The sequence below is a fragment of the Alexandromys fortis genome, unplaced genomic scaffold (assembly GCF_014885135.2).
Source record: "Alexandromys fortis isolate MF-2015 unplaced genomic scaffold, M_Fortis_MF-2015_v1.1 scaffold_78, whole genome shotgun sequence".
NCBI classification, from domain to species: Eukaryota; Metazoa; Chordata; class Mammalia; order Rodentia; family Cricetidae; genus Alexandromys; species Alexandromys fortis.
In genome coordinates this window covers 6,722,570-6,745,858 of record NW_026067977.1, presented here as the reverse complement: position 1 = coordinate 6,745,858, position 23,289 = coordinate 6,722,570, and the positions used below count along the sequence as shown (strand labels likewise).

Below are 23,289 nucleotides of genomic sequence, written 5' to 3'. Positions count from 1 at the left end.
TCTGCTGGTCTCCTGGCATTTGTCACTAGGGTAGCACACACACACACACACACACACACACACACACACACGTCTGCTGGTCTCCTGGCATTTGTCACTAGGGTGGCACACACACACAACACACACACACACACACACATCTGCTGGTCTCCTGGCATTTGTCACTAGGGTGGCACACGCACACTTGTCGTGCTGCCGTTCCTCTCCTGTGCTAGAATGTAAGCTCCTTGAGGGCAGGAAGTTCGCTTTGTTTGTTACCAGGAGGCTCTTATCTTTTTATTTTTAATTAATTAATTTAAATTATTTATTTAGTTTTTTTTTTTTTTCAAGACAGGTTTCTCTGCGTATCTTTGGAGCCTGTCATGGAACTTGCTCTGGAACCAGACCAGGCTGGTCTCGAACTCACAGAGATCAGTCTACCTCTGCTTCCTGAGTGCTGGGATTAAAGTCTTGCACCACCACTCACTTAACTTTTTAAAGTTAAGAAATGTATTTATAGGTTTACAACTGACTTGGGAGCTGATGGATGTGTCAATACACATCTGTGTTGTGCACAGGTGTGGGAAGGGTATAGTGTACACAGCGGTGGCCTGGTGTGTTTATGGTAGAAAAGAACACATTTCAATATACTACACTGGCTTTATCTAGCACAGAACTGAAACCCTCCCTGGGAAAGCCCTCAGAAGACAACCTCCTCCAGACTGGGGCTGGAGCACAAATAATAAAAATCCAGAGACAGATATTGGGGTTCAACCTAAAGGTCAGAAAAGCAAATTGGCCAGCCACTGGCTCCTACCTCTACCTCAATCCAAAATGGTGATCCTGCCTCCAGCAATTTCAGAATGAGACTGTCTATGAGCTGTTTCCTCCCATCTTCTAGGGCTGGGATTAAAGGCGTGCACCACCCGGTTTCTATGGCAACTAGTATGACTACTGAGATTGAAGGTGAGTGTCACACTGCCTGGTCCGTAAGGCTGACCAGTGGGTCTGTTTTATTCTTTGATCTTCAGGCAAGCTTTATTTATTAAAACACAAACGGAATATCATTTCAGGGGGGCTGCACAGCATCTTGGGCCAAGCTCATCTTACTTGCATGCTGAGGGAATGGCCATCTCATATATGCTAGCTGCTCTCTCTCTCTTTTTCTTTTTTTGGTCTAATTATCGCCAGCCACAGCACAGCAGAAAGAAGACCGTGAAGTTCAGCCATCTGGGACTGGAAAAAAAGCCCTGTGGGCTTAGAGTACATAGCCTGGGCTCTACAGATCCAGAACCAGTTCCACGCTATTGCTTCAAGCAGAAGAGTTCCTGAGATTCATAGTCGCAGTATGAAGTGTAGGATTCTCTTCCTGCCTCTGGGTACAGTGACTTGTAACTTGAACCTGGACCCTGACCGATAGGTTCTGGGAAATTGTGGCAATTTTCATTTCTTGTTATCCTCTCCCAGATATCTTGCGTGGGTTGGTTCGTCTGCTAAGAGGCCATGGTCTGTCAAGAGGATCATAAAGGCTATGTTATGTTCCCTGTTTCCCGAGAACTCCCCCACCCACCAGTATCTCCTTGCAGCGCAATTAAACTCTTTCCCCTGGTCTTTAAATGTGGGACATAGGCTAGAACTGGAGTTGGACGGTCTTCCAGTAAGTCCAAGGATGGCTGCTCTTCTAGATGGAGAGGATGAAGAGGAAGATATGAGACAGAAAGGCCCGCAAGTCAACCTTGTCAACCTCCCTGGCTCTGAGCAAAATACATTCATTCATTCATCCCATGTCTAGGCTGAATCTGGCCAGCAGTCCTGCTGCAGCCACCCCCCTCCCCCGTGGCCAGATGTTTACAGTCAAGTGAGTTCCTCCCAGTTCATGACTTGGCTGCTGTCACTTTGGGAGAAGGCTGGGCGTTGAGAGCTGCATATGGAAATCCAATTGTGCCAAGCTCATTACAGCCTTATGTAATCCGATTGCCACTTAGAGGCAGACCTTTCTCATATGTGGGGTCTGTCTTTATTACCTTCCGGAGATGAAAGTTTCTCCTGTTCCCCTCTGAGACACTTCTTTTAATCTTATCTCACTCTGGATTCTATTAAGGTAGGGGATTGTCACATCAAACACAGCGTATCGTTTAATCATTCCCAAACGGGAAACAGAGGTTTGAGGAAGGCTGGCAGAACCTGCCAGTGTGTGAAACCCGATGGCGTTCTCTGCTTGGTTTTGTGCTCCTGAGGGTCAGGGCCTGGGTCTTAGGCACATTCTTTTATTGCCAGCATCCAGTGCATGCTCTGCCTCGAACAGGAATTCAAGCAAAGACTGTGCTAGCCAAGGAAGGAATGCCAAGCATGCTTAGCTGGGCATCTATGCTGGTAAAGCCCTTGTAATGGGCTCAGTCCTTGTGGGCTGGTCAGCTTCCACTCTCCTTCACAGCCATAAGGACACTATAAAAGGCAAGAGACTGGAGAGTTCATCTAGGCTGTTTCAAAGGCCAGACAATTATTCATGAATTGATTTAAAATAAGGAGAGCCACTCAGCCAGGGTGAGAGACTGGATTAGAAAGGGTTCAACTCATGTCTTCCAATGAGGAAGTCAAACACAGCTTTCAGGGTGTCTTTCTCCTTCCTTCCTCCTTGAGTTCACCTCCTTTAAACTTGAAGGGCAAAGCCCAGGAACCTGCATCTTCAACAGGTGTTAAGTGGAGCTTTGGGGTGGGAGGAGAGTTCTGGTACAACACTGTCAGCTTGGGACTTGGCCTGCCACCATTACTGATCAAGATCACTTAGTGGAACCTGGCACAGCTGGGACTCCTAGCTGGCAGCTGGCAGGGACGGCCTGGACATGAGTCTTTGCTTCTCTTGCCCCGAAAGAGGCAGAAGGAAGACAAGGGAGAAAAGGAAACACAGGCAGTTGTACACTTAGACATCCGTCAGAGAGACAGTGAGATTTATGTTGACGGAAAGCCATACACGAGAATGCTTGAGAATGCTCGTTTGTAATAGCTGGAAACCATTTCTACCCCAGAAGCTCTTCAGCAGGCGAGCATCCAGCAGAACACGGCTGAGTGAGAAAAGTGAATGGGCTTTTATATTTTTTTAAAAAATATTTATTTATTTATTATGTGTTCAGCATTCCTTCCATGTGTGCCTGCAAGGCAGAAGGGGGTGCCAGGTCTCATTATAGATGGCTGTGAGCCACCATGTGGTTGCTGGGAATTGAACTCAGGACCTCTGGAAGAGCAGTCAGTGCTCTTAACCACTGAGCCATCTCTCCAGCCCCTACATTTTTTTTTTTTTTTGAGACAGAATCTTAATTAGTTACCTAGGCTGGCTTTGGATGATTGCTGTAGCCCAGGCTGACCTGGAACTTAGGGTTCTCCTCTTTCAGCCTCCTAAGTATCTGGGATCACAAGCCTGAATCACTAGGCCTGGTATAAGAAACTAGTGATATAATTTGAATGAGTCTATGGGGATTACATGGATGAAAAAGACCAGCTCCCAAAGGTTACCAGCTGCATTTATTTAAGTTTAGAGAGGAAACCATTTTATAAGTAGAGATCAGAGGAATAGTTCCTAGGAGTAAGGGACCCGGTAGAAGTATAGCAGGAACACAGTTATAAAAGCCACAAGGGTTCTCTTGTGGGAATTGGTTAGTCTCACAGCCATGAAGCTGCTGGATCTGTAGGAACCTACATGGGTGAGGAAACTGTAACACACACACACACACACCTACACACACACACATGCACGCACGTACACACACGGGGGAAGATGGGTGAGAGGCATATACTCTGTGCACTGTATGGTTCTCTAAAATGTTACCATTAGACAAAATTGGGCAGAGTACAAACAGGCTCTATCTTTTTGGAACTACATGTGCAACTACATAATCTATAATTATTCCAATAATATGTTCCACTAAAAACAAAGGATATGGCGCAGGGGGTATAGTTAAGGGATAGAGTATTTTTGCCTACCAACCACGCACAAGGGCCCAAGGCTTCACCCCCAGCACAACAAAAATAAATATGTAAGCAAAACTAAAACTATCTCACTTGAAACCAAAAAGTGGGTGGAGCTGGGACAGGCGGTGCCTTCTCCTGCTCTATCCCAGGTGCCTCTGCTAGACAACCTTGACTTATCTCTGGTTCTCTTGGCCTAGGGAAGACAATCCCCACAGGTAGATGTGACGCAAATTTCTTTTGGAGCTTTTAATCACGAGGCACCTTCTCTGGAGCCTACTCTTCTGCCCAAGAAGCTATCAGAAGCGTGGTCAGAGCTGAGGGCTATCATTAGCCTCCTGACCTCCTCCCTGTCCGGTCTCTCCACTTTCACCAAGTCCCCTGAGCCTGCCCTGCCTTGGCTCACCGTGACAGATGGAGTGCTGGAAACAGACAGTATTGGTTTTTTTCCTCTCACAGGAAGCCCAAGGTGAAAGAGACAGAGTGGTGTAACCTTGAGGAGAAACAGTATCCAGGCTAGGGAAAACATTGTAAATATTTACTTATTTCAAAGGAGAGAGAAAGGGGTTGGGCAGGGCTCATCCTGAGTAGCTCTGAGAGAGGACAAAGCCAGAATTGGTCCTTCTGGATATTAATCCGCACACAATAAGCTTTAAACTCTCTGTGGGAAACACTCACTGTTAAGTCTTTGCAGGTGGGCTTCGCTGAGAAGTGGGAATGGTGTGGCTAGGAAGGAAAAGGTAGCTGCAGAGCATAGCTACCTCTGGAGGGGCTGTCACCGTTGAGCTTGGCACTTCTGAGAACCCTACCAGCTCTGCAAAAAGCCCGAGTTTGTGCTTGCCCACTTTTAAAAGCTGTGAGGGCGGAGTGTGTGCTGCAGGAATCCCTGGACCTCAGGACCTCAGAGTTTGGATATGAGAACCCAGTTTTTCCTCTGTCTCTTTATTTAGAACTGCGTGATGAATTTAGTCATTGTTCCCCTTTGCCAGCTGACTTGAGCAGGGAGAGATAAGACTTCCATTTCTGGAGCGTCTGGGAGTGGGGAGACCTTGACCTTGGGTGAGGAGATGGAAGATAGATGCCGTAGGCGATGAGGATGTCAGGAGAAAGACCTTAGGCTGGTGACATCACCGACCAGGCACAGGTATATGGAAACAGGAAGGTAAGAAGGAGGTGACACAAGGACACACAAGAGGTCATATTTGGGATACAGGGACCAAGTAGGCTTAGTATATGATTATACTATTTACTGTTCTATGTAAATTGTTATGCAACCATTGTTTTAGAGTTAGCTTAAACGTGTGGCTTTGTTATAGTCAGTACCTACAGACCTATTCTGGGGTTCTAGATTGCTTTGTCCAGTGCTAGGCCCTGCTACCCAGGGGTTATCCTTGCAAGTGGGAGTAAGTAATCCAGCTGCAGGGCCTGTCACAGGGAAGGTGCTTACATAAATGTCTGTAGATGTGAAGGGATGGAAGAAAGAATAAGACACAGAGAGCAAAGTCGTTGTCGTGTTTAAGCCAATCTTCCAACAAGGTGCCTTTCTGTTCTTTGTACCCAGAGACTCTGATCATGACTCCAGAGCCTGAGACAATATGGGGACCATTTCAGTCCAGATCAAAAGGGAAGTAGAATCCCTTCTCTTCTAGTCTTTGCCAACTTGATCAAATTTAGAATCACTCAGGAGACTGGTGAGACACACACATACACACTCTCGGAATGTCTGTGACGGCTTTCATAGAGAATTAACTGAGGAAGACCCACTTCAGTATGAGTGCACTCAGGTGAAAAACCAAAAAGACAGCTGAGCACTGGCATTTCCTCCCTTTCGGCCACCCGTCCACCAAGAGTGAAGGACAGTCTCCACCATGTGCTCCCCCTGCTGCCATGATGTTTGGGGGCCAAGCAGACAGACTAATTTTTCTGAAACTGTGAGTCAAAATAATTAATTTTCATTATAAATGACAGGCATTTGTCATAGTGATGTAAATGTTAATACTATAGGACCCTGGCAAAAGTCCTTGGCAGGAAAATCTCTGGAAGATGCCATGGGTTTGGTGGTATGGCTGTAATGTCCTAGAGAGAAGCCGGAAGGCCAAGTGCAAATGAGGCTTCTGAGTACACCCACCTGTAGACATCTTGCTCTGTACTGGCAGAAAATATTTTACTTATCTGTCATCCTAAGTACAGACTTAGCAGAACCGAGAACATTCCCCAGGCCTGATGCTGACTCTCTAGCCATCGGTTGAGTTCTGTGATTTTACATGGCACCCGGTGCTTACTAACATTTACTGTGCTACTTGACCCAGAACGCAGTGGTCACGGAATGCTCTCCTGTCAGGGCGTGCGCTTCTCTTTTCTGCACATGTATTTTTGCACATGTATCGCCCCTCAACAGGATATGGAAAATGACATTTTGTTTCCTGGTAAGCTCTGGGATGGGAAACAGAGGAGCCAGGAGCTACTTGGTGGCCCTGACTGGGCCTGTAGATGTTGGGCTATGGGTCAGTTCATAGATTCCTTAAAAGGACAATCCAGTTATGTGTCAATAGTAAGGGCTTGCTGCATTCTGAAGCAGTAGCCTGGGGCTGGAACCGAGGACATTGGTGGGTAGGAGTGGACATGAAGTTGCCTTATCTCTCCAAGCCTGAGGGAATCTTGCAGGAATCCTCCAAAGAATCAAGGCCTGACAAGCCTACCTGAGTCCCCCACTCTTCCTGCTCCTCCCTCCCCCAACCCTGTTTTTTTTTTAATTTTATGTATATTAGTGTTTTGCCATGGACGTTTTAGGTCCCCCGAAACTGGAATTACAGACAGTTTTGAGCTGCCATATGGGTACTGGGATTTGAACCTGGATCCTCTGGAAGAGCATCCAGTGCTCTTAACCACTGAGCCATCTCTCTAGCCCCTCCCCCCCCCCAACCCTGTTTCTAAGGCTTACCTTCTGTGCCCTGCGTTTATCTGCTCTCTGGTTCTGGTGGTAGATCCTGCTAAAGTTGGAGACTATCACAGGGACTGGCAGAGCAATGACCAGGACACCACTCAGGGAACAGATGGAGCCAAATATCTTCCCTGCAATTGTCTTAGGCACCATGTCTCCATACCTGTAAGAGAGAGGGAGAGGGGAAGGGGGAGAGAGAGGATGTAAGGGGCCATTTGGGAAACAAGCGAGGCTTCCCAGCCAATCATACACTCTCACACACATTCATTCACTTACCAATATTTCACAGCATCTACAGAGGTCAGTGATACAGTCTCTGAGCAAGAGGCCAAACCTGTATGTTCATGGAGCCAGGTTTCTATTTTTTTTTTTTTTTTTTGGTTTTTCGAGACAGGGTTTCTCTGTGGTTTTGGAGCCTGTCCTGGAACTAGCTCTTGTAGACCAGGCTGGTCTTGAACTCACAGAGATCCGCCTGCCTCTGCCTCCCAAGTGCTGGGATTAAAGGCGTGCACCACCACTGCCCGGCTCCACCACGGGTCTTGATTAGAGGTCACAATAGTTTGGAGACTCATAATTGAGTTTCTATAGGGAAGGCCACACATGGGTAAACGATGACATGAAAACATTTGGTGGTAAAAAGATAAGCAGACCACGAAAGACCAACATCACATGTTCTCACTCATATGTGTGTTTTAGCGTCAAGTCTTAGATCTGTGTTTAGTTTGGAGTATCGGGAGAATCCAGAAAACCAGAAAGGGACCATTGGTGGGGTGGGGGAAGAAAGATCTTAAAGGAGGGAGGAGAGAGCACCATAGGTGCTGTGAAGGGGAATGACAGGGAGAGGGGTTTCCGTGGGAAGAGGGATGTAGGGCAAGGGGGTGGGGGCAGGTTGGCCAACTCCTCCAAAGATGTTTGAAGAAGGGACGTGGCAACCTCCTCATTTATAAATTTCATATATATGATATAATTACACAAACAAGTTTAATTGCAGTTATCTGTCTAGGGATTAATGCTCTTCCCAGAAGCTATATGCTGCCAAATAAAATACCTAGTATAGGATACCTCCCCCTTGAGTTGTCAGTCAAGGGTGTCCTGGAGACCCCCCCCCCCCAGAAACAACACAGCCAATTGCCATTGCTCTTGGCTGACCACCAGATCTCGGTAAGACTCTTGCTGAAGACACGGCACACACTGGTCATAGGGCGTGAAGAAGTCAAGTGGGTACTGGCCAGCAAGCTTCTTCCCAGCACTCGAGAGCGCTATGCGGGCTTCTGGGGGGGGGCGGCGGGGAGTCAGCAACAGTCTTACTCAGCTGTGAACTCTGTGAATTGTTATAATGGCCAGCATGGCATGTCGTTCTCTGCCCATGCATGACAAAGCAGAATGCATGTTATGGGGGTAACCAAGAACTTATGTTTGCGGTTAAGGCCTGATCTACAGGAGTCCCCACCCCTAAATGAGAAGCGATAGACATCTGATGGCTTTTGGTGGGGAAGGATAGTCAGTTTTCTGTGAAGATATGGCTCCTGGTAGGTCAACTACAATCCAGGGGTGGTCCCACACCCCTATGTGGATATAGACAGCACACATTGGAAAACACATGCCTGATACGGTAAATCTGGCCAAGAACTCATGGCTGAGGAGCTCCGAGGCCCGAGGTGTGAACTTACTGCTATTATTTCTCCAGATGGACATGGTATCAAACTGCTCTCTAAATTTAGATCTCTTATAGGTTATAGGTAAAGCCCCTCAGACAACATCAGGGAAGTTTCTTTGTGAGTAGATGATGGTTAATGCAGAAACTCAGAAGAGGTCGAAGTTCAGAGAATGAGTGGCTGTGGAGTGCTCAGTCACCCATGAGGCACCTATATCATATTTCCTTCTCAAGGCTCAGCAGCCATCATGGATGAGGGGACAAGAAGATCCTAAGACCCAGAGTCTGGGGAAGCCTGAAGCAAAGACTGTTTTTTGGCCACCACAGAATGGCGGCACTCATGAGCTCACGGCGGCTGTGGTGGCCTCCACAAGACCAAACTAGTCAACATTTGAGCATGGCATGAGAAGGGGTTCATGAGTTCCCACCCCTAACTGAGGAGATACAGACATCTCATGACTTTGTGGGAGGGAGGGACAGTCAATTTTCTTTGAAGATATGGTTCCTGGTAAGTCGACCACAGTCCAGTGGGTGTCCCCCCACCCAGAAATATATGGACAGCAAAAATTGGAGTTGATGAATTATTAAATTAACAACAACTAGAAAAAGGGGGGGGGGGAGAGGGTATTGGGGCAAGTAGGAAGGCTGGTTAGTTCTATGTCAACTTGACACAAGCTAAAGTCAATTGAAACTAATAGGCAAGTCCGTCCAGTGCTTTCTTGATTAGAGGTTAATGAGGGGGAGATCAGCCTACTTTAGCTATGCCAACCTGGGCAGGAGGCCCTGAGCTGTGTAAGAAAGCAGGCTGAGCAAGCCAGAAAGAACAGGCCAGGAAGTGCTGTTCCTCCATGGCTTTGGCTTCAGTTCCTGCCTTCAGGTTCCTGTCATGCGTTTCTGCCCTGTCTTCCTTCTGTGATGGAGTGTGATCTGTGGGTTGTGAGCTGAAACTAAGCCTTTCTTCCCCAAGTTGCTTTTGATCATAGTGTTGTATGTAACTCAGACAAGGTGGATTCGGGTAAATACGACCAAAATACATTGTATGAAATTCTCGAAGAATTAAAATATTTATTAGAAATAATAACAACTCTTTGGCACAAGGCTGTTTCCACGAAGAGAATGAAGGTTAATGCTGTGGTCAGGAAAGGCCTGTCTGAGATGAGAAATGAGGTGTAACTTCCGGCCACACAGAACACCTGAGCCTGGGTGGACCCAGCAGAAGGAAAGCAGAGAGGCCTTGGTAATACAAACAGCTCATTCCAGAAATTGTCAAGGGGCCAGTAGGGCTGCACACGGAGAGGGAGAGATTTATAACAGGAGGCTAAGGTGACAGGCAGGACATAGCCTCCAGTGTCCAGTATGTGGTGGTGAGGGGTTTGGATCGGCATCCAGGCACACAAGGAGCCACAGCTGAGCCTGATGCAGAAGAGCAGCAGGCACTCACGTATAATGAAGATACCAGAGCTCAGCTGTTACGTGAAGACTGTAACTTACAAAGCTCTTAGGGGTTTTCCTTACACGAGCCTACAAGCTCTCGAAACTTCAGGTTCTTTGCCCTGTTATACACGTGCGGGAAGTGAGGCCTGAGGACCTTGCATGGCTTGGTTGTTTCTTAGCTGGGATGAAGCCTGTCCCCCTTAAGTTTATCTCCTTTCTTCCCACTGACTGTCTCAGGGATGTGTATGGTCTCTGACACGCAACCCCTTTAGCCACTTAGGAATAATGCTGGGCTCTTCTCAGTTTGGAACTCTCTCATGTGCTTCACATGCCAGCAGCTGCCCTTGGGACCAATGTGGCCCGGGCCTTTGCTCAGCCCTGGGCAGCCTGGCCCAAGCCTCCTTCCTGCAATCAGTAAGATGCTCTCCACAGCGGTTATGTTTGGCCTCCTCTTTACTGAGATAACTTAAAGGCCTTATGGAGGAAAGAACTCTGATAACACCGTTGGCCAAAGCCACGAGCCCTTTGTGTCTGTAGCAGAAACAGCCTTAGCATGCCCAGGAATCTTGGCTGCTAAAAAGATGAAACTTAAAGGTACTGATTCTGAGGGGACTCAGGAGTCCTGGGTTTGCATGGAGGATGTGGAGGGAGACAGGTTAGCCACATTGGAAGCCTGAGGTCCTTACCTGAATACTTGAAGACTGTGAACAGGGTGAATGAATAAATAAATGAACAGCTCCATGTAAGTTCCCCAAAACCTTATGAAGCAGGCTCTGAGGACTGTTTTTCTCACAGTTCAGGGACCCAGGTTCCGATTTAAGCTTCCCAGGCACACTCTACCACTAGGACCTGGTTCTTTTGTGACCGCATTTGCCTCTTCGGTCTTGACACTCAGAAAAGTGGGGAGGCTGAGAGCTTGGGTATTTTTTACTAAGATGATCTGGGTTCAAGACCCTCTGAGACCACCATTAAATAGCTGTGTGACCTTGGAAGGTTGTTACTTGGGGCCTCAGGTTCCTTTATAAAAAGAAAGTAACAGAGGTAACCCATGTTAGCATCTCACTGTGATATGTGTAGCTTCTGAACATTAACCTCGATAGCTTTTCTGCAGGCATCCTAGAAACCACGATTTCTGCTGGGGATGGAGTGCTCTAAGAACAGTCCCATTGTTTTAAATCCACGTAATCCCAGTGATGGAGACAGGCAGCTTCCATGCAATAGATCGTGTTAGTTGAGTTTTTCAGACGACATGCCTGGCTGAAAGGTACTTGGTGGGTTCACAACCACGGATGACACTAAAGATGGCGGGAGAATGGAAGGCAGCCTTTGAGAGTAGCTGAAGCTGGCGGAAATGCTAAGTAAATCACGGTGGTTGTTTTAAAGGTTTGAAGAAAGAACAAGGTAGGGGGAGCTATACCCACTGCTGGGCAGATGGTCTGAGGGAGCAGAAGGTGGGGAAAACAGAATGACTCCACCCCCTGGGACTTCTGCCTTCTCTTTGGAGAGGACTGCGGCTCACCTGGTGAAGGCTGGTACTGATGCAGATTAGAAGGGTCTGGAGCGTGGAATCTGGGAGGGAGAGTGGGTAAGTGCCTGGCTGGACTTGGTGAATTCCCGTCAGAGGTGCGCAAGGCCCCTGCCAGGAGATGGGAGGGAGTCCAAGTGGAGGCGCAGAACCACTCTCTGTGACCTCTGATCACAGCGCAGCAGAGAAACACCGCGAGGCTAGAGGCTAGATGGCTTTGCTGGTATTTTTAAAGTAAGAAACCACAGACCAATGGGCTTGGCATCCATCACTTCTGCCATCAGCTTGCTGGCAGAATTCAAAAGCAGATTATTAAGCGGACAGCTTGCGAACGCTTGGAAAATAAGCCGTGTTTGGTTTGTTATGCACACATCTTGCCAACTTAACCTTATTTCTTGTTTTGAGAGTGAGGTTAACCGGCTGGCAGATCGGGGATGGCTAGAGGCCCATTGTCAAGGCTTCGCAGGATGCCTTCTTGCCCCAGTTCTTCACGTCCTTGACTAGCTACAGGAAGCAGTTGGATGGAGGAGTGGGTAGGAGGGGCTGAGTGACCATCGCTAGTCTTCTGGCACTTTTTCAAGATACAGTGATCCTGTGCCAGCAAAGGAAGCACACAGCTCTGCTAGCAGGGTCCCCTTTACTGAAGGAGTAAATACCAATGAACTTAAGCAGGGATCTAAAGTTAAGTCTCCAGTGGTTTATTCTAGAATTTTCCAGCAACTTGTATAAAGCCAGAGGGAGGCAGCCATGGCCTAATAATTGATAGAAGAGCTGGAATCAGACATGGGTTTATACCTGGGTCATTATGACTCACTGACTAGTTAGACGATCCTGGACAATATTTAATCTGAGCCTACACCACCTATAGAATGGGCTTCATATCCCCGGAACTGTGATGATAATTCAGAAAAGTGTTTAGTTTCATGCCTGGGTGATTGTAGATTATCTATAGTGTGGGGGACTTGCTTTTCTCTTCAGCGTCTACCCTGTGCCCCTCCCTTACCAATACGATATGAGCTCGGTCTAGAAAAGCTGCCAACCACACACTGACCACACTGCTCTCATTTCCTCGGGTCCTAGCAAGTTCAAAATAAGGCATCGTCCCTAAGCTGAGTCAGTGAGTATCCATCCTGGATTTGTCTCTGGCCACTTTATTGAGATACAGTTACCACACCAAGCAGTATATTCCACCAGCTTCTAGTGGAGTTGCCCAGCTGTGCTTCTACCACCCAGGGTAATTGCTTGTTTCTTCCAGGAAACAAATCTGGGGCTACACATCCGAAGGGAGCATACTACCACCGAGCTATGCCCGAAGCCCCAGCCTGAGAGTATTTTCATTCCTTTCCTTCTTCCTCTTTCTCTCCTTCCTTCCTTTTTTCATCTTCTTTTTTCTTTTTAGTTCTGGTTGAGAGAGTGTGTGTGTGTGCTTGTTGGAGAATGAACCCATGCCTTCCTGCGTGTTACACAAACTTCCTACCATTGAGCCGAATCCCACCCATGGGACATCTTTAAAACCCACCCAAACCACACATTCATTAGCAGTCTGAGTCTACCCACAGCCCACTGATGCTGTCTCTCTGAAGTTTTCTCTCCTTTGGATGTTTCACCCATGAACCACAGAACTTGTGGTCTTTGTGTCTGACTTCTTTTCAAGACTCAACCACGGGCTAGCATGTATCAAAACCTCCTCACTCCTTCTTATGTCTAAATCATATTCACTTGTGAGGATAGGTCACATTTTGTTAACTGATTTATCAGCTGACATGCAATGGGGTTGTTTCCATGTTTTACCTATTATGGAAGCTGCTTCTTCATAATAGGTGAATAATTATGTATTAATTTTATATGGCTGTGTTCTCCTGAGCTAGGGGGTCACATGGTAATGTTTCTCAGGGTGAGGTACAGCCAGGCTGTTTTGCACAGAATAATATTTTGCAACCCCATCAGTGATGAATATGGGGTCTGATGTGTCTTTATCTAAGATAACACTTGCTATTGTTTGTCTTTGCCATGATGACTTCTGTAGTGAGTTTAAAGTGGTATCTCAGTGCTGTTTGGTTTGCATTTTCCCGATGGCTTCTGATGCTGGCACCTTCCCACCCAAGACTGTCTCACCCAGGAACTCCAGCAGACTGCCTCAGTTTCCCCGGTCTGCTTCTGCAGGATGAGGGTAAGGCCTCGATGTGATGATGTATTGCTCTGTTGCTATTTGCTCTTCTACTTGGAAGCCTCACCTGAGGGGACATTGTTCTTTCCAGAACTCTCTTGATTGAGAACTCCAGCTGGCTGCCTCAACAGGGCTTCCCGGTCAGTTTCTGCTGGATGTTCGTAAGCCCACGATTTGACCCTTTTACCTACTGTTTGCTCTCTCAGTCGATTTGACGTTGTTTTGCCATCTCTCAGCTGTTTCAACCTGTCTGTTCCTTGCTATTTACTCCTTTTCCTTTTGCTTGCAACAGACTCAATAAACCCGCTCATTCACAATCCAAAGCACGGCTATTGTAGATCATTCTTGGACTGTACAGAATATACCTTTGGGACCAAATCAATCTTCTTTTAAAGAATTTGAAGCTTCGAAAAGCCAGTCTCCGGAGCTATTGGCAGCTGTGTTTTCTGCTATGGGGAAAACACGACTTTGCTGTTAGGAAGGGAAAGGGCTGAAGCACAGAAAGAGAGCCAAGGTGGGCTATGGTGGCATCTGAGCTGAGTCCTAGCTGTTACTGAGGGCCAGCCGTACCCTTGACTTTCCCATGTCTCTATTGTTCTATCCGTGCCCCCGCCCACGCCCATCCAGCTCACTAGCATTTTTGTTTACTCTTCTTTCGTTTGGATCCAGTAATGATGATGATGGAGAGGCTGTCACTACTGATTGTCCTTAAGGTTTTCAAATTTCTAAATGACAGAGTTACTGGGCAATAGAGTCTTTAGGAGTCAAAGGGATTTTAACAGGCTGTAATCATGGGTGAAATCAGCCAGATTAATTTCAACAAAGATAAACGATACCATCAGAATTTGGTTCAAGTAATCATGACTTACATAGCTAACGAGAATCTATCTGTCTGTCTGTCTATTATCTATCTATCTATCTATCTATCTATCTATCTATCTATCATCTATCTATCTATCATCTATCTTTAAAAAGCAATCACTAGGGAATTTAACTTCAGCACCCCCATCAATGTAATAGCTTCTGAACTCCTAACGCCATCTTAGGCTGGACTGACAGAACAGATCCCAGGACCGTGGTCCAGAGAAGTGGTTCTCCTCCACTCCAGAGGCACACCACTGCATCTCCAGGCTGTGTTACAGGCCAGGCACCTTACATTCCTATAGGAGGACTGCCTAACCGAATCCAACACGGAGGAGGCTAGGCTGGAGAGCTTCGTGGCAATCTTCCATGTTAACGATGGGAACATTTTGCCCAAAGGAGTGGGACTGGGGAGGAGATTTATGGGGGGAAGGGGCGACATGAAAGATGTGCTGGGTGAGAACTTTATCTGGACCTGTGGGGCTCATGGGAACCCATTGATCTCAGGCAGGGATGAGAAGCCAAAGTCTAAAGAGGACAAGACCATACTCCACGTCAGTTGAGTAGCTAGAGGTAGATTGCTGGGGTTAGACCTGTACTATATCCCATAGCTTTCCTCTCTCTGCTCCTCCAGGTAGAAGAAGAAAAAAAGGAGGAAGTGGGTTTGGGGGAGACGATGGCCCAGGAAGAGAGCTCTAAGGACTCAGCTGGAAATGGCTCTCTCTTCTCTCTTCATGTCCCCAGTAGTAGTAGATTGGTGGAGCGATAAAAAGCCTGGGTCCTGAGTGCCAGCCTGCCTGCTGAGGGCCCAGCTCCTGGCTTTGCCACTAGCTGGTGGCTTTGGGCATATTGCTTGCCTTCCCTTTCCCTGGCTTCCTGGCATTTCTAGAAGGGTGGAGTAAACGAGTTTCTATTTGTGAAAGTGCTTGGACTTCACGGGTATTTGTCAAGAACTCAGGTCACTGTTATTTTTAGACTGAACTTCTGCAAAGGCCTGTGAACATGACTTCTTATGTCTACTTCCTTTCTCCTTTGAGACATAAAGATGCATGTGCTTAAGATGCAGACCTAAGGATGCCATTCCCTCTGCTCACAGTGTTTCAGGAGACGTTTGTGGAACGCGCAGGCAACGCATAAAGACTGCGTGTGATGGCGATGCGGAGGTGGCATGCCTGTCACTTAACAGCCCACGGGTGTGGTAGTGACCATGGTGGCCAGGGGCAAATGTCCACCTGGGCAGATGTGTCAAGCATGGGGGGGGCAGTTGGTAACAGTTCTCTGAGTCCCAGTGGAAACACGCTGCCTCCTCTCTCTGTGGAATTTCAAAATAGAGGGCTATGGAAAAAGAGTTGGAAAAGTCAGAGTCTGGAAAACCATGGAGCCCCAGAGCTTCATCTGCATTCCAAGCTCACCCTAACACCACCCTGGCTATGTAGGTGGGTACTATAGGGGTACGAAAGCCTTTCCTGGGGCAGGTGATATGGGTCAGAGGGTCAAGGTGCTCACTGCCAAGCCTGACGCCCTGAGTTCAATTCACGTGGTAAGAGTGAAAAAATGGTTCCATCAAGTTGTCCCCTGACATGTGTGCCCTGGTTCCCAATAAATAAACAAGCATAAATAAAACGTAAGACAAAGGCAGCGTTCTAGGCACAGGACTTGGGCCTCCACCTAGACCCTCTAGCATGAGGCCACCTGTCTGTGCCTCCCACGTGAGCATCCGGGACCCACTGCTGTTTCCTGCCCCGCCCCCTTCAGCATGTCCTCAGTAATCCACAGTGATGTCGGCTGAGGCAAGAGCAGGGAGGCTTACCTCCCTAATACGGGGAGGCTAATTAATTTGTATTAGGGCTTAGGGATAATTAAACTTTTTATCTGAACTTAAGCTGCACAAACCACCTGCCTTGTACAGTTAATTGCGCCTTCATTTCCTCCTCCAGGTGTCAGGAGATAAGTGCGGCTGAGCTCCCGGCTGCTTCTGCCTGCCTCGCAGGTAGGGCCAGAGAACCATCTGGGGGAGGGTCCCCTGTTACTGGATGCCAGGGTGCTGTTCCTTTGGTACCCCACTGTAGGAGCTCAATCAAGGAGACACAGCCCTAATGAATTTTTATAAGGAACAAGTCTTGACTGTGCTGCCACACCTGCTTCCGAGGCCTCCTTCTTCTCTGGGAAGCAATGATGTGGTACTCTTTGGGTAGGGCCTGGAAAAGAGTGGTGAGGGCTGGACGGGCCACCATGGTGAACCCTGGCCACTTCAGACCTCTTGGCTTCCTCCGAGTGCATGGCTAAAGGACAATGCAACGGTGGATGACCCCAGAGGACAATAAGCACACCAAAAACAAGAGCCTGGACTGCTTTCTCTTGATAAACATTGCTGAAGCCTCTTTCCAAGCCCAAACCCCCTTCCGTGAAGCTGTTTCGCTGAGATGTGTGGAGTTAAATCGGGCACGGCACACATCACTCTATTTGTTCCTCCCGACAACCCTAAGAAGGAGACACATTATTATCCTCGTGTTACAGATGAAGAAATCAGAAGGAATCCCAAGGGTCTCTTTTTGACTGCAGAGTCCCTGTGCACAATTGCTCATCCCTGCAAAGCTATGGTCCTGAGGGGCCAACAAGGCAGTGAGTAAGGGGAAAATGTTTTAGAAGGGACTCCTGAGGGGCCTGGAAAATGAAGCAAATGCTCCCTCAGCTAAAAGCACACCTTGCTGCTCATATATCCAAAGGGAGATGCCCTCTTGGTGCTCTTCCACTAACTGGGTCCCTGATCCAACAAGGAGCAGAGAAATTGGGCTGCATCTGTAGCGCTAATGTCCACCTGGGGTAGAGCCCCAGCGGAGAGCTGAGACTCAGAGAGGGACCACAGCAACAAGGGCTCAGCGAATTTTTGTGTGTGTGTTTGTTTCATTTATATTTTTGTTTCAGGTTTTTATTTTATTTTGAGATAGGGTATTGTATAGCCCAAACTGGCCTGAACTCATGACGGAGCTGAGACTTGCCTTAAATTCTTGACCCTCCTGCCTCCATCTCCCAAGTGCTGGGATTATAGGCATGTGCCATTTTACCCAGGGATGATTCGTTTTCATGAGGCATCAGTGTGGGCCATTTAGTCCTCAGCAGCCTTTCTTCTGAAGTGAGTTAACTGAAGATCAGTTAACACACTTGGGGTCACCACAACTGGCTGACTTCAGGGCACCCTTGTCCTTTCCTGTAGGAAAGGAGGATGTGGCCAAGGAGAAAGGACAGCCTAGAGAGAGGAAGAGGAGATGGCAAGGGCGGAGCCAAGCAGCCCAGTGGAAGGCTCTTCAGTGCAGAGGAGGAAGTTCCAGGCCAGTCCACACAGACCACAGAGAAGGGGCTGTGTGAATTTCTGGGCCGTGTGCTGTACTAGTGTTGCCAGGCAGGGTTTACCACCAGTCATAGATGCAGGCTCATGGCAAGAGATGGGCGACATTCTTAAGCTATGGCGATGACCTTGCCTTGCTGTCTCAAAAGCCATGCTGGGTAACAAAGCTGATATCTCAACCCAAGGTTTCAGACTTTAGTACTGGAAGAACTGGAAGTCATAGTGAAGCCATGGGCTGCTAGGCCAGTCACTGACCTCTGATTCTGGAGGTCTGGGGGAGCATTGGAGAACGTGCACTTCAGGTTCCTAGGTGACAAGGATATTGGTGATTTGGGAACCACACAGCTCTGAACCATGTTTTCCCTATGGGCTACACATCTCTGGGCTCAGAATGTCAGAGGGCAGGGTCTAGAGCCATCAGCTTCTGGCCACGTAAGTCACTGTACAAATGAGGAAATTAAGAAAATTCCCAAGTTAGAGGAGAGCCTGATGGATGGCCCAGAGTGATTTGCTGCCGACAGCACTTAATGCACACACACACACACACACACACACAGACACACAAATACAGACACATCCACAAATAAACATAAACGGCACAATCAACACAGACAGATATACAGACACACAAAACAGCCCCCTTCTTTCCCTTTCTCTTGCTGCTCATGCTTCTGCCACACTGGAACATCTGTGCTCCCAAATGCTGCAGGACTCTACGTGACCTCTAACCTCCCTCCAAGTCCTTCTCTCCTCTGAGAAGGCTCTGCTCTGGCAGCTCCCACTTGTATTTCCAGATGTTGCTCAAATGTCATCTCCTCTGGCTCTCTTTGACTTGACAGTCAACACAGCAGTTGTTCCTGTCTTCCACACCCATCTGGGCATTCACTCCATTATGCCCTAACAGGTGTCACAAAATGTCAGTTTTCTCATTGGTTAAGAGCAGCCTGAGGGCGGGACTATGTATTTCTGGATCCCTGGTGCCCATTATGTTGCACCGTGCACAGTAAGGATCCAACCGTTCACAAGTGCAGGAGAGAGAAAGCAAGCTCCCCCTACTGTGTGCTTCCATGACCTTGGGACCGACTTAAACAAGACTGCAAGCTTCAGGAAGGCAGAGATATGTACAAGTGTACCTAGCACAAGACAGACACTCAAGATATTTGCTGAATGAAGAAACTCTAAGTGTATTTTTCAGTGGGATTTCCCTTTTGGCCAACTAGGTCTCCAGAAGGCTCTCTTGCTATAGGATGTCTAGCTCCTAAATATATTTAAATAAAGCTCTATTTATTTATTTACTTATATTTATGTGTATGTGTGTGTCTACATGTATTTATGTACACCATGTACTTGCCGGTGCCAAGGAGGTCTAAAGAGTGTTGGATCCCCTGGAGTTGGAGTGGTGGTGAGCTGCCTGGTGCTGGCAATTGAGACTGAGTCCTCTGCAAAAACAGTAAGTACTCCTAACTTCTCAGCTACCTCTCCAGACCCTGGATATACTTTTTGATGAGATGCATGATCCATTTGAAGTAGAGAAAAATCTCTTACTCCAATAAAAAGGAACCAATCACAAGGCAGACTCACAGCTGGAGGAGCGAGCAGGGAGCAGAGAGAGCACAGCTGCTTCGAGGCACATGCCAGCGAGAGCGCAGTGATTTGTGGTTTGTTTCTGGACCAACAGCAACAAAGGATGACGGAAAACCAAGTTCAGTCCTGGGAGTGGGCTGAATGGCTCCCAGATGGTACACCATATTTAAATTCTGCCCACAGGTAGACTCTTTAACCTGGACCTCCAGAATTCCCACACACCAAGAAAACAAAAGCCACAGGGAAGGACACAAGCAGCCCTAAATGAGGACTAACAGAAAAAAGTAGCTTCACATACCCTTCCAGGCCTTCAGACACCCTATCCGGGCCTTCAGACACCCCCTTCCAGGCCTTCAGGCACCCCCTTCCAGCCCTTCAGACACCCCCTTCCAGCCCTTCAGACACCCCCTTCCAGCCCTTCAGACACCCCCTTCTAGCCCTTCAGATGCCCTAACTGGGCCTTCAGACACCCACCCTATTCAGTCCTTAGACACCCCATCCAGGCCCTCACACACCCCATCCAGACCTTCAGACATCCCTGTCCAGGGTTTCCAATACTAGTGTTATTGATATAGAGTAGATATCTGTGACATGTTCTCTGTAGCAAAATCAAAGCTGGAGTCACAAAGATGGGCAGTTCAGGGCAGGGACCCTAAACCGGCACTTCCAGAAAGCTGCTTGCTTCTCTAGGCAGCAATGTCACATAGGAGCTCTGGCTTCTTAGCTGCTGCTCACTGACCACATGCCAAAGGCCATATGAAAATAGACTATCTCTGTTCCCGAATTTCAGGCCATCACCGCTTCAGGGTGGAGAATGGCATGGAAAATTCTGGTCAAGAGTAAGAACCTGCTTAACATTCTGGATGAGCGGCTCAAGGGACCTGGTTCAGGGACCACCCTTAAGGAAGGGGTGCTGGCCTTGAGCCGCAGTAAATAGATGACAGGTCGAATTCATCCTTGAATGAGATAACACGCTTTTCTCCATCAGGATTCCAGTCTCCTTGGGCAATGTTTCCTAAAAATGCTGCTAGGTTCTGTTGGGTAGGCCCACCTCACACAGAAAGGTACAATTTTCTCTTTTTCTTTTCTTTTTTCTTTTTTTTTTCTGTTCTGTCTCTTTCTTTCAGGTGCTGACCAGAACCTAAATACTTTTTCTGACACCCAGCCTTTACTCTTTGTCTATAGCCCCTCCCCTGGACCATATGGCTGCCTGCATCCACATGGCTGACCTCCATGCTGGCTTAACTCAGACAACACAACCTTTCCCCATTCTCATGGGCCAGACAGCTGCTGAGACTTATAGCTTGCCTCTTCTGGGGGCTTTGAAATTCTAATGAATTTTTTTTTTGAGCTTCAACCAACCAACCAACCAACCAACCAACCAACCAACCAATCTGTCAGGACCATCTAGGAAAACGTGAAAAAGAATCAGTCCAAAGTTCTAGAAGTATACCGCTATATACCAACTGGCTATCTTGGCTGGGGTCTTCTACAGGAGAGCTTCGCTTCCCAACCTAGTTCTTCTAGGACCCAAGTTCATTCCTACTGTGGCTAGTAGGGGAACAGTAAAGATCAGTGTGTGTGCGTGTGTGTGTACCTGGGCTAACCCTGAGTGAGACAATTGTGGTGGCCACATGGCAGAGCTGAGCAAGGCTGGGTTACTACAGAAATCCAGTCTCTTCGGGTCCCCTGGAGAGCATACTGACATGGACCAGGAGAGATGGGGATCAGACAGCAGACCATATGAAAACTAGATAGAGATGGAATAGCAAGTGCCAACCATCTATCTGTGGATAGAAACTGCGAAGAGACACAGTCAAACAAGTTCACTACTGGTCTCCTCTCAATGAGAGGACATCGAGATGGAAGCTGGGATTGGCTTAAAATGATGACCTTTACGTATCTAGACAGTTATTCCCTGGCTCTGGCTGTGTTTGCTTTGACTGTGGTTGTCAGAGATATTTGTACTTGGAGGAAGAGGTAATAGGAGGATGAGCTGAAATCTCAGAGGCTGCTAAGCCTTTTAGCTCCTGCTGGGCTCATCAGGGTAGATGCAGGGCAAGTGGGATTGAGCCACATTGGCATATCCACATGTCCAATCTGGATTGGCATACTTTTGTGGAAACTACCTGGCTCAGTTTATCCTCCCCAACCTCAGGTCCTAGGAAACTTTTCACCTGTATCTTCTCACACTTCTGAGAGTGGGGTTGACCCAGAAGAGCCGCGAGGAGTGGTACATGTCTGGTCAAATCACGGCGCTCCCTTAGAGACCTTGTCCCACAGGCACGTACCATCTGCTCCTCTTTCTCCATATGGGCATCACAGACGCCCTTCTCGCTGGGTCAGATGCTCAGCCTTCTGCCACCCAGGGCCAGCAAGCATCTCAGAAATGGATGTGCTACCATGTCTCCACAGTGGAGCAAGCACCGGGACAGCAAGCCTTTGGTTAAAAGGACGGTGGGCATGTGATACAGATGGGGATGATGGGGCCAAGGGCAGACAGCAGTGACTCTCAGCGGTGGAGCACTGAGGTTCAAGCTTGTCGGGGTGATAGCGAGCGAGACTGCAGATGCTGGGCTAGGCAGGCCTGAGTGACGGCTTAGGTGCTGTTTGTTGGTGTGGATCTTCTCTGAGCTCCAGTCTCTCCTCTGCTAGCACACCTCTGATGGTTTCCTGCGAGTCCAGCTGAAATGGGTAGAGGGAGGCAAAAGTGGGCAAGATGCTGGGATGAGAAGGATCAAGTCAAAGTGCTCAGCAATTGGCCGTCTGACCTGCACATGGCCATCAGGTAGCGCACTCGGCGTGCACTGTGCTTCTCCCTGCCCAGGCTTTAACAGCCTGTCTGCTTTCCTTTCCTCTGATCGGAGCTGCTCTGAGACCACCTTCGGCCTTCTTGGGGGTTCTCTTCTCCCCTCTTCTCCGATCCCCATCTTCTGAGGCCCAGTTCTCCAACTCCTACTATTTAGACTTACAGGCCTGGCAGGCCACCTTCCCTAGCCTCTCTATCCTATCCTGCCCTCCTCGTGGACCAGAGTTAGATAGGCCTGTGTTGAAGTCAATTCTCTCTGTCTCTGTCTCTCTCTTTCCCTCCAGCTAACAGACTTCCAGCAGTCACAGGTTTCCTGGTCTGAAAAATGAAGAACAGTTTCCTCACAGTTTTTTTTTTCTTAATGCAAGTTGAGCCTCGTGGCATTTTCTGAGCTGGGAAGTGAAAGACAGCTTCTAGTGAGCCTGCACGAAGCAGCAGCCCGGGTCAGGGCTAGGCTGCCCTTGCTGTCGGTTCCCTTTACCTTACACCTGTGAGTTCCTGTTCTGCATTTGGGAACTCCACAGCATGTCTGTCCCTCTCCCAACATGACAGTTCTCTAAGCTCCTCAGGCATAGCCTGACTCCTCATCTCTTTTGGCACGAGTAGCCAGCGGCTGTTTCCTGGTTGCCGGTCCCCCTTTCCCGCAGCTCTCAGCTCTGGAGTCAGAGGCCACATGCAAGCCTCTAGCTGTGTGACTTGAGGGCATCCGTGGTCTCTAAGCTTCAGCAGCTTCCACAGACCTCATCGGAGCATTTGAGGGATGCTTGGGTCCTGTCTTCCTGGCTACCAGAAGTGCGCTCCACCAGGGCAGACCTGGCACAGTGCGAGGCCGTCGCCAGAAGAGGGCTCCACAGCTTTGCGTTGCTCCAGCGCTTGCTCGGCGCGTGCACGGACAGCTCTTTAAAGGACATTTTATGGTGGAGGACTAAACCCAGGCTACACTTCTGAGACAAGGTTTTCCTTGAACTTTTAACGGGACTAAATTTCTGGCTCCCCCAAATTGTTAACGATTACGTCTAACATCAT

At 48.2% G+C, this 23,289-nt stretch overlaps 1 protein-coding gene across 2 annotated transcripts in view; it reads right to left on the bottom strand.

Moving 5' to 3' along the window:
* Kcnd3 (potassium voltage-gated channel subfamily D member 3) overlaps window positions 1–23,289 on the bottom strand; it is a 228,138-nt gene that overhangs the window by 9,992 nt on the left and 194,857 nt on the right. For both annotated transcript variants that reach the window (XM_050157555.1, XM_050157554.1), the window contains one exon: window positions 6,884–7,046. In XM_050157555.1, the coding sequence (XP_050013512.1) occupies window positions 6,884–7,046 (163 nt within the window). The remainder of the gene's footprint in view (window positions 1–6,883; window positions 7,047–23,289) is intronic.